The 12,118-nt window shown below is 47.4% G+C and overlaps 1 protein-coding gene across 1 annotated transcript; it reads right to left on the reverse strand.

The window, feature by feature from the left end:
• Positions 1 to 301: 301 nt before the first annotated feature.
• On the reverse strand, positions 302 to 2,374 carry LOC103633099 (ornithine decarboxylase). The gene is made up of 2 exons (XM_008654778.3): positions 2,080 to 2,374; positions 302 to 1,832 (listed from the first exon to the last, which is right to left on the reverse strand). Exons 1-2 carry the CDS (start codon positions 2,229 to 2,231, stop codon positions 521 to 523), a joined length of 1,464 nt encoding a protein of 487 aa, XP_008653000.1. The 5' UTR covers positions 2,232 to 2,374; the 3' UTR covers positions 302 to 520.
• Positions 2,375 to 12,118: the final 9,744 nt, after the last annotated feature.

The raw sequence follows: 12,118 nt of genomic DNA on the forward strand, positions 1-12,118 counted from the left end.
TTCCAACACTTCTTTTATTTCTGTAACGCAGACCAACAGCTACATGGCTTTCTTCCTGCTGATTCCAACTCTGATTTTTTAGAAGAGCTTTGACATACCGAACCAGTCTATTTTATGGCGCGTACAGTCTATTTTATGGCGCGTACTATTGTCTACTTTGAATCGTTAAATAAAGTTTGTTAATGTATTCGACTAATGGAGGTAGGGCGCCGCGAAGCGCGCCTCCTTTTCTAGTGGGTTAAACTGTTAAAGGCAAGTAGGCAACAAAGCAACAGCCGATATTAATACTCGAGTACTAATGTTTACGTAAGTATTAGTTCTAAATTTCTAATTCAAACGATACAAATACTAGGGCTTCAAATCCTATTTCTGTAGCAGTGCTATATAGAACGACATACATTGAAAGAACACCTTATTTTTATATCGAAAGATAGATAATACAGGGTTGGGTCGATTATAGAATAAATAAAAAAAGAACATATCAATTAGTCCAGGCCCGACGTCGTGGAGACGTTCGCATTCAGCTGGAGTAGGCTACATAGATCTTTATATCTGACGTCGCGTAGCCGTTGAAGTTGGAGCCGGCTCCGGTAGTGTAGGCGCCCATGTCGTCGAAGACGAGCCAGTCGCCGACGCTCATCTCTGGCAGAAGGTACCCGGTGAGCACCGTGTCGAGGGAGTCGCACGTTGGGCCGAAGACCGTGGAAGTGTAGGTTTTATCGCCGGGGCGCGGGCTGGCGAGCGGCCTCGGGGTGGGCACGTAGTGGTCCATGATGATGCAGTTGAGCGAGCCGTAGAGGCCGTCGTCGATCCAGTACTCGCGCACCTCTCCGCGCGTGCGCTTCCCGATGACGCGCGCGGCGAGCGTGAACGCGGTCTCGGCGAAGTAGCGGCCGGGCTCGGCGATCACCTCGACGCACGGCAGGTCGCCGAAGTGGTGCGCGAGGGCGTCGTTGATGACGGCCGCGGCGTCGTCGAAAGTGGGGCCGGACACGAAGCCGCCGCCGATGTCGAGGACGCGCATGGGCGGCATCCCCAGGGCAGCGGCCGCGTCGAACGCGGCGCGCGCGGCCTGGATGGCCCCGCGGTAGACGTGGAGGTTGGACGCGCCGCTGCCGACGTGGAAGGAGACGCCGGCCACGCCGACCCCCGCGCGCTGGGCGGCGCGCAGGAGCGGCACGACCTCGTCGGGGTGCGCGCCGTACTTGGTCCCCAGGTCGACCCGGACGTCGCCGCCGTCGGGGCCCTTGAGGCGGAGCAGGAGCTCGCAGCCGGGGTGGCAGCGCCTGACCTTGGCCACCTCCTCCTCGGAGTCGTAGGTGGTGAGGTTGACGCCGACCTCCGCGGCGTACTCGAGGTGCGCCTCGGGCTTGCAGGGGTTGGCGTAGACGATGTCCCCGGGCCGGACGCCGAGCGCGAGCACGGCCTCGATCTCGGCGCGGCTGGCGCAGTCGAAGCCCGCGCCGAGCGCGGCGAGCGCGCCGAGCAGCGCCGGGTCCGGGTTGCACTTGACGGCGTAGCAGGGCCGCGCGTCCGGCAGCGCCCGGCGCCACGCCCTGAAGAGGTCGACGACCTTGGCCAGGTCGAAGACGTAGAAGGCGCTGCGCTGCGCCGGGCTGGACGCGAGGATGGAGTGGATGAGGCCGGAGACGGCGTCCTTGTCCTTGAGCGCGTCGCGCTTGAACGCGAGCACCTTCCTGTCCTTGACGCCGGGGGCCACCAGCACGGCCTGCAGGGGGCTGCTTCCAACCATGGTGATGACGAGACGATTGACGACGCGCGCGATAGATGAGCAGCGGGATCGAACTTGTTCGATGGAGAACTCGTGTTGACTGAAAACCAAGATATACAAGGGAAAAAAGGAGCACGTTATTATTAATAAACGATGACGATGTAAATGTTGCAGCTTCCTTCGTGTCTGGTAGTGTCATTATGCAGGGTCGATCACTCGCGTCTGGTAGATAGATAGATATAGATAGATAGATGGATAGATAGATAAGAAAAAATATATCTCGTGCATTTCAGACAGTTTGTGTTTTATTTGCCAGTTCATTCCATGTCTTTGCTCAACGAACTCACCGAGACGATGACCGATCCAACGGACCTGGCAAGTGATGCCAAGCAGGCCCTGAGGCGAGAAGGTCGTCTGGTGAGACGCGTCTCTTGGTGTGTGTGCGGGGTTGCTCGGCATGAGTCTGGCGCCATATATAGGAGTGCCCGCGGCTGGCCATGGGGGAGGTGCTCACGTTTCATCGGTGGAATCTGGAATGGGTTAGGTGGGCCGGAAGCCGGAGAGAGGCACCGCGGGAGGGCGATGTGGTTCGGTGTGGTGCCGGGGTGCGGCTGACCGGTCAGAATCGACCCCAGCGGGCCAGCAACAATGCACATGCACCATCATATAGGACGCGGCGCCCTGGCCTGCCGCGCGGCCAAAAAGCCACACAGGAAGAGCCGTAGAGGTAGGTGGAGACTGGAGAGGCTTGCAGCTGCTGACCTGAGGAGAGGGTGGTCGATTCGGTCCATTTGCAATTTGCTCGATGCGTCGATTCAAAGCATCTCCGCTAGAGAAAAATTCAATCCTCTTTTTCTATAACCACTGGTTAAGTGAATCTGATAAAAAAAAATGCTTAGCATATTAAAGAAAATACGAGGAAGCATATAATAAATTTTGGTTTTTGTTGACACAAAAAACGCGCCAACGTGGGGATTGAGCCATGCTAAGAAATTTCTAACATTACAAGGATGATCAAAAATATTTAGTGTGACAAACAGTGAAGGAAGATATCAACTAGACTAACGAAGTCGGCTCGACTAGCTAGTTAGCCAAGCTAGTTTAGGCCGGTTCATATGTGTAGGGGTAGAAAACCCTAAGGCCTCGGGCGCGCGAGTCAGTAGGAGCCAAGCCGACCCTAACGAACCGTGGCTAAGTCACCCAATCCCCCTGCCTCATCCGAGGGACAGACCAAGGCCTGACCTCCAGGGTCAGGCGAGGTGAAGACGGGAGGAGAGGGTCGACTAGGCTAGACAGAGCCTCATAAGACCGGACGATCGCCCCATACCTGCCTCCATTATTGTCCTAGTCGGCACAACGTGACAAAGGTAGGGACCACCCTTTTTCTCCGACCAAGCCCATGCTCCTTTGAATCTGAGACGATTGTAGTACCCATCATTGTACAAGAAACAGACGGAACCCTGACAAACGAGCTATGAGGTACAAGGGTCGACGAAATTGGAGGGTGCGAACGAAACTTCCATAGCGCCGGCCCATCCCGAAACTTGTAGGCCACACTATGCTACCAACTCTAGGGTGCCTTCCTCTCAAACTTAGGTACCCTCGAGGGTATGAAGCCCCATTCTCGCATAAGCAACACTGAGTATTCTGATCTAAAAGAACGATGACAATTACAATGGCAAGTGCAACGACAAGTACGACTCACAGTACCAGCGCATCGTGGGATCTCGTTGGCGGAAGGCCCCTTCTTTTTACCTTTTCATACTTTCCTTGTAAGAGGCTCATTCCTTCGGTTATAAAAAAGGAAGGGTCAGCCTTAACCAGAAGAGGGAGACAGAACACACACAACAAGACGACACAAGAAGTGACTTGAAAGCCCTTTCCCTCTCTCGCTTGCTTGTAAACCTCTGCTACGAGCAATCTGATGCCAATAGCACAAACCAACGAAAACTATGGTAGGGACATTCAACTTGAACCAGCATAACTCTTGGGTCCATCTCGCACACCATCCAGGCCTAGAACGTGCATCGCAAATTTACTCGTTGGTGCTTACTCGAAGCACCGGCAGTTGAGGTGCTAGGTAGGGGCTTTACGTGTTTTCGTCATCCTCCAAAGACACCAACTTAGAGCTCGTTTGGTAGGGCTTCAACTCTGGCTTTTCTATAGAAAAAAGGCAGAGTCCTGCCAAACATCATTTCTTAAAACGACTTACTGCAAAAGACACCTTAAAGCCAAAACCATTTTTGTACTACGCAGAAGAAGCCAGAAATAGTAGATTCACTGACTTTGGTCTGACTCTTCCGTTTTAATACATGGGGAATGACTCTGGCTCTAGGATAAGCTGCTTCTACCAAACGATTTGCGAAATGGCTTCAACTACTAAAAAACTGTTTTTAGAAAAAAGTTAGAGATAGAGCTGTTTTTTGGTAAACCAGAGACCTACCAAATGGACCCTTAGACTAGAGCTGCAACTTGGGTTGTGCCGTGCCGGCACGGCACGAGCACGCCGTGCTTCGGACCTAGGTTAGTCGGGCCAGGATAGCACGAAATAGGGTCGGATCGTGCTTTACTGGGCCAGATGGGTTGAAATAAGGCCCAGCACGGCCCTAAAGCATGACGGGCTTCTGTCGGACCGTGCTGGCCCACGCACGGCACTGCACGCACGCGACGCATCGGGCACATACCTCGCGGCGGAGTGCAGAGTCAGGAAGCCAGGACGCGGACGCAGAGCCGCAGCAGAGACGCAGACCCGCATGGCCGCATGCCCGCATGCTCTCTAGTCTCCTCGCAGAGGCACAGTCGCGCTCGCGCAGACCGCAGACCCGCATGCTCTCCTCAGCTGGGTGTGGACGCAGACCGCGGACCGCCGTGCACGCGCCATGGGCAGACCGCGGACGCTGCGGAGTGCAGGAAGCCTGGGCGGCTGGGCGTGCAGTGTGCTCTCCTCGACTCCTGACTCCTCCGACCTCCATGCTGCGTGCTCCGCTGAGAGGGCCGAGACGGACGAGGGAGCGAGATCCGAAATCCCAATGAATGGCGGTGGCCGGCGGATGAAACCTAATCGCGTGCGCCACTGCGCCGTGCTGTTTCCGTGCCGGGCCGGCACGAACACGGCCCACAGCGACGTGCCGGGCCTTGTAGCACGACAGACTGACATTTAGAGCACAGACCAGCCCGCGACTCGTGCCGTGCTAGCCCGAAATTAATTTAGCCGTGTCGGGCCGTGCTTTGTTTTATTTTTCATGGGCCATGCTCGGACCGGCTCATTAGACACGGCCCAGACTTTCACGACTACCTTAGACTCACGACTACCTTAGACGACTCCTAGTCCGGTGACGGATTGAGAATTTCAACTTTCAATGATCAAAATACAACACTTATGTCCTTCCAGGTTTCCCCTCAGGCCCAGATCATTCCTGGACACTTCCTTCTTCCAGTAGTCAAAGCTCAAAGGGGACAAAACAAACTAAACCCGTACGTCATGTCCAACAGGTTCTGGTGACATTTTACAGCTGTGTTATCTGCACGTTTTCTCTAGTAACAATACCAATATAATTTGGGCAATACCAATATAATTTATAAATTGTACGTCATGTGCCTAGCCTTCCTGGCTAGGAGGAGGAATGGATCATCCATTGGCCATTGCTACTACGACGTATCAGGTGACGACTTTGCTTCATTCCACATAGGCCTTGCTTGGGTTTATGCATGGAAATTTGGTCAAGTCTCATCAGTGCCACACCACGCACGCACATACCACATGTCCACACGCTGGTTGAGGACACACGTATATATTGGCTCACGCAAGCAAGCATATTTTTCTGCTAACTGCACTTCACTATGTAAAAAAACACATCACAGACACAGACGCAGGGCTTTTACCGCATCTTTCATATGGCGTCTGTGATCATGCGTCTGTCATAACTAATCATGATTTGGATCATTTTGCCACCATTTATATGTTTTCGCAAAACAAATTTATTTTCTTACTTCTAAGTCAAAACACCAATGATTGTAATGATTGCTACTTAAGAATGTCAACATTAAATTGCCGCACACAATTCCTCCGATAGAGGAATTAAAAAAGTGCGTATATTGTAAATGGCATGGTTCTTTTTTCATAATATCAATGATTGTAATGTCTTCCGTCGACAAATACAATCGGCTATAAATGAGGGCCGGTTGAGATTTTAAGAAATAAAGATTGACAGACAATATGTCCCTGTCGACACATTAGGAACAGTAGACAAGAAAGTCTTGGTTCGTGCATGTTCGGCCGATAAAGGCAAAGGAAAAAAATATTATCATTGGTGACCCTTGCGCACTAAATCTATCACATGGAGTGGTTACTCAGAAGGCTCCGAACGAAAGAAAGGCTAATAAGACCGGAGGCGCTGAGGGGCATGGTAATCCAGGTATGCCTAAATTTTAAAGTTTTGGAGGTGAAGGTCGTGATAAACAAAAGGATAAAAGGTCAATGGTTAGTTTTGAGCAACTTCTGGCTAAATATCATAAGCAAATCAAGGCAAAGAGTGTTGATCAAACTAGCAATGCTAAGTCATCTAAAGTGCCTTTGAAGTCATCAAGATCACCTCCGAAGTGCAAATATAGAAACCAAGATTAGCGAGGCGAAGGGTTTCTTGCATCAGCAACATATCCTCCTTTTAGGCCGCTAATGCCAATGCAATACAGTTCAGCTCCTTTGTACTTTAATCCTTATCCATCTTGGCGCTGGTATAATTCAAACACTTATTCTTCATATTTTAGACCACATAACCGAGTATTCAGCTCATAGCAATTCTGATTTTGAGAAACAATTATATAACAAAGACCGTTTTATGGATAAGAATTGGTCTAGAACACGAAATAAGAATAGAGTGGTCAAGCAATTTTATGTAGTGAGAAGGGATAATAGAAAAGCCAAAAATTCATATATGAATTCATGCGTTACAGAGCCGGGTGAAGTATTAGATACTTCGGCTAGTAGTTCCCAAACAATAGAAAAATCAGCTAGCAATAGTCCTGGTACTAAATCTGAATTTAAAAAGCATAATGTGCCAAAGGTTAAGGAAGACATATCATCGTCCAACACTAATTCACAACCGAGAAGCCCACTCAGATTATCAATTTGGCACAACAAGAGGCTAGAAAAAAAACCCGGTGCACAAAAAGTCGAAGAAGAGAGGCATGACATGGGTCCCTAATGGGAGTTCTCAAGATCAAGGTAAGGATGATGCTTTAGGAAGAGGTGGATAGAAGACAAACAAAAGGAAGAAAGCAAGTACATGACGTTTGGGTGAAAGGTTTGCCCCAACTCATCAAAGCTATTAGTCTTTGCATCATCCATATTCTTCAGTTGTGTCGTATATGTTGTCCCAAGGTATGTTTGGTTATCGTTCATGTCATCATTTTGCTCCATATGCGTCTTTATATTATGTAGGAGTGCAACTGAATTATTATGCATATGGATGGTTGCAATATGCTACAGCTTATATGAAGCCAAAGTATTTTAGTTGATGGTACTTGTGATTCTTGCTATAGTTTGCTTCGATCATATTTATTCATGGGATGAACATGCTTACATTATTTGCTTACCGCTATTCGGCTATTGTTTAATTTCAAACTACATAATCAGTGTTGCCGAATAGTTTCAAGTAAATGGTTCATTTATTAGTACAACCAATACTCAAACTTATGCATCATTGAGTTGGCTATTATGTGCTTCTCTCATGTGAGAAAGTTCTATATTTTATTCTCTAATCATTGTTATCAGTGGTTGATATGGCCGATGAATCTTTTCTAATCATCGTGCTAAGTTTGTGTCCCCATCCAAAGGGGCAAGCACGATCAGATACCCGATCATGGCCACATATCCTGCATACGCCGGACAATCTAGGCACTAAGGCTAGATAGTCCAGGGCAGCCATGAATAATCCGACCATGAAGGTTGGATGATCTGCGATAACTAGAAGTAGCAGCGATCTCAGACCATCATACCACAACGTCCTAAAACAGGTACTAGGATGCAAAACACTTACAATATGTTTGGCCGGCTCAGTAGAGCCGGTCCTGCTTCTAATCAGCTGCTTGCTAAACAAATGAAGAAGGCTATTCCACACGACCGAACAATAAAACATTCAGAGTCAAATGGGTGATCTGTGCAAAAGCAGAGGCTGACTAAACTTACCCAAGAAGTGGTGCAACCAAGATTACCTAGACATCCTCTTCCAGGGATGTCATGGTGATATCCAGTCTGTTCATCGCTGATGTGTTGTCCTACTCAAGTGTGGGGTGGTACGACGATGAATCTATAGTACTGGTACAATCTGTTTGCTAATTCAGGCTCGGGGGCACCACATGTTTTTCCTATTGACATGTTGATCAGATAAATATGGTCGAAGATGATGCAATTCGAAATGGCCTCTATGCATTAGAATTTATCAAATAGTTATACTATCTGATCACCAGGGTCGGTGACTTACATCGGGCTAGAGTTCATATTTCGGGAACAAGGCAAGTATAGGAGTCTATTGTTTTTCGAAAAAAGTATAGGAGTACTGAAAGTCGCCTAGAGGGGGGGGGGTGAATAGGCAAATCTGAAATTTACAAACTTTAAGCACAACTACAAGCCGAGGTTAGCGTTAGAAATAAATCCGAGTCCGAAAGAGAGGGTGAAAACAAATCAAGGCAAATGAAGCGGATGACACAGTGATTTGTTTTACCGAGGTTCGGTTCTTGCAAACCAACTCCCCATTGAGGTGGTCACAAAGATCGGGTCTCTTTCAACCCTTTCCCTCTCTCAAACGGTCACCTAGACCGAGTGAGCTTTCTCCTTAATCAAACCGGGTCACTTAGACACCTACAAGGACCACCACAACTTGGTGTCTCTTGCTTTGATTACAAATGTCTTGAGAACAAGAATGGGGAAGAAGAAAAGCGATCCAAGGGACAAGAACTCAAATGAACACGAAAATCTCTCTCTCACTAGTCACTAAGTGTTTGGAGTGATTTTGGACCTGGGAGAGGATTTGATCTCTTGTTTGTGTCTTGGAGTGAAGTATAGAGCTCTTGTATTGAATGCAAAATACTGGAAACTTGGATGCCTTGAATAGTGGTGGTTGGAGGGTATTTATAGCCCTAACCACCAAAACAGCCGTTGGGGAGGGTTGCTGTTGATGGGCGCACCGGACAGTCCGGTGCGCCACCAGACACTGTCCGGTGTGTGAGCCACGTCACCCAACCGTTAGGGTTCTGCGGTTTTGACCGTTGGAGCTCTGACAGCTTGGTGCACCAGACAGTCTAGTGCCGCACCGGACAGGCACTGTTCACTGTCTGGTGCGCCTTCTGGCGCTGCTCTGACTCTGCGCGAACTGTCTGCGCACTGTTCACGTTGCAGTCTACCGTTGGAGTCGACCGTTGCGCTTGGGAGCCGTTGCTCCGCTGGCACACCGGACAGTCCAGTGAATTATAGCAGAGCGCGGCCTTAGAAACCCGAAGGTCAAGAGTTTGAAGTCGATCCACACTGGTGCATCGGACACTGTCCGGTGGCGCACCGGACAGTCCGGTGCGCCAGACCAGAGTTCACTTCGGTTTCTTTTGCTCCTTTCTTTTGAACCCTAACTTTAATCTTTTTATTGGTTTGTGTTGAACCTTTGGTACCTGTAGAACATATAATCTAGAACAAACTAGTTAGTCCAATTATTTGTGTTGGGCATTTCAACCACCAAAATCATTTAGGAAAAGGTTTGACCCTATTTCCCTTTCAATCTCCCCCTTTTTGGTGATTGATGCCAACACAAACCAACGCAAATATATAAGTGCAGAATTGAACTAGTTTGCATAAGGTAAGTGCAAAGGTTGCTTGGAATTAAACCAATTTATATTTTCACTAGGTATGTGCCCGTGCGTTGCCACGGGAGTTAAAACAATGAACCTGCACTTTATAAAGACAACATCAGCGACCACACAAAGTAAACTTAAAAGAATATGTGATGTAGCCAACAAACATCCAATTGATAGGTCCAACCAAACACATTCATAAACCCATCACAACTGCAGAGCTAGTTACTATTAAATTCACGATGACTACACACTACATGTGCTGCCCCCATAGACACAATGGACTGTAATGCAAAAACACACTACATCAGTTAAAAAATAAAAATCGTTCTACATCCAGTTGTTACAAGCCATTGGTGAAACCCTTGATGAAAGAGGAAGAGCTATTCTCGATGACAAACCAGAGAACACCATAACATGCCCTGAAAATCAAACGAGCCAATTTAGTATAAGATTAAATACCAGAGATAAACAAAAGACACAAAATCCTATTAGGCTAGCAAAGAGAAGGCTCGTACAAGACTACAGTTGGCACAAAGAACAACTGAAGAAGAGTATAAACACCAAGACAATCAACACAGTGAAGTAATAGAAATAATAGAAAAGGACACAGTTCTAAAAGATTAGTAAAGAAGAGTAGAGAAGTTAAAAAACATTCATTATAGTAACTACAGTATTCAAATTCATTACCACGGCTGCTGAAGAAAAGATGTATGTTAGCCGACCGTTATCCTATTCCATTCCTCCCAAACTTTTAGAACACTGCCTAGATGTAGTATGAACCAAGCACTAAACAACAATACTAATTATAATCGACACTAAATAATATAGGCAAACAGCAATATGCTATCTTGAGACTAAGACTTTACCCCTAACAATCCTAAAAATTGAATAAAGCACACATTATAATAGTAGATAAATGTTTGGGAAGAATGGTGCCAAACATCTTTATGGTGCCCAACATAAAAATTGAATCTTTATGGCTGCATTATAATAGTAGAGAAATGTGGTCAAAACTTAGAACGTCAAGTGCTCTAATACAAAGTTTATAATAGGCTACTCTTTTTTGTGGGAAGCACACAGAATAAAGCACGCCTCATACTCTAATGATGGATTATATAAGCACCCTATATTTGCACACAACGATTTATCAAGAGAGATGCTTTCTATAGTACTCGATTAGAAGCACCAGGAGCTGAAGCAGTAAAACAATGCAGAGGAGGTGGCAAGAAAATAATTTTAGCTTTCCGATAGCAACACTGAACTAAGCAAAAGCTTCAACCTAAAAGAACTCTAGCAACATTTGCATAATTCATTTATGTCAAGATATACAAAACTCGAGTGGGCAAACTATATAAGACTGCTTACTTATCTTGTCCCATCTGGATGGCATCATGCTCTGTCACTGATTAGCGCTGCTCTTGCCTGTTCTAGTCTTCCTCCTTGGCAATCCTCGCCAAACAGTGCTACAGGCATCGGAGTTCTATCCAACTCATCAGCAATCTTCCTTTGCATATCAGCTGGGAGGGAGCGATACTGTCTCCGCGGAGGCCCGCTCGGTGTCGGGGCACTCAATGGCCAGATCTGGCTACTGTCTCCGCGGAGGCCCGCTCGGCGTCGAGCTCGTGTCGCAGCCCCCGCGTGGCGTCCTTCGCGGCCTCCTCCCCGCGTCGCCGCCGCCTAGGCGTCCTGTGTACCTGTCTCTTGCCATTATGCGGCCACGAACATCCTCTTGAGCCCACGCATCATGGCAGAGAAGAAATGGGGGCAGTGGGAAGTTCAGGCAGACAATGAGCTAGCAAAGAAGTAGAGAAAGAAGTAGCTTCCCTTAGACATCATGAGCCATGGAATGACACTCATACCAAACGAGAAGGTAATGACGAAAGACTGAACATATACAGTTGCACGGGTCATTATTTTGGCATAGGTTCCACATCTGTATCCATTTTTTCAGAAGAAACAAAACTGACACATACCACAATACCAACAAGGGAGATCATTGCTAAGATGTAGTACGAGTTAGAATCCTGTGAAATGTTATCCTAGAAAAAAATAAACCATAAAAAGGATTAGAAGAAACCTCAGTAGATAAATAGGCATTATGCCTTCTAACAAACACAGATGGAAAATCTCCTCAAATTGAGACAGTGGATGCGCGGTGCGAGATTTCGGGAAGCAGGGGCGCGGACGCAGGCAGAACCGTGCACCATCGGTAGTGTGGATGCCTACACTCTGTTCTTAAGGAGTAGTAGAGATTCTAGAGCTAAAACCAGCAAGGCTCACGTTCACAATTTTAGAGTTGTTAACATGCAGTAGCAAAAAATGGTGTGATTCCATATTAATTAATCTCTTATGTAGACTGTAGCCTTCCTTTTCTTCTCAGCTCCTTCGTAGGCCTCTTTTTCAGCCTGCAACATAGTAGCAATAAAATGACACAGATAGCTGCAAGTCATAAGACTGAAGGAACTTAAGAGTTACCTAATAGGGGAATTTGATGTTGAAAAAATCTTAGTCTAGAAAAGACTACCAAACAACAAATGCTAGTAT

Source organism: Zea mays, chromosome 7, assembly GCF_902167145.1.
Source record: "Zea mays cultivar B73 chromosome 7, Zm-B73-REFERENCE-NAM-5.0, whole genome shotgun sequence".
NCBI classification, from domain to species: domain Eukaryota; kingdom Viridiplantae; phylum Streptophyta; class Magnoliopsida; order Poales; family Poaceae; genus Zea; species Zea mays.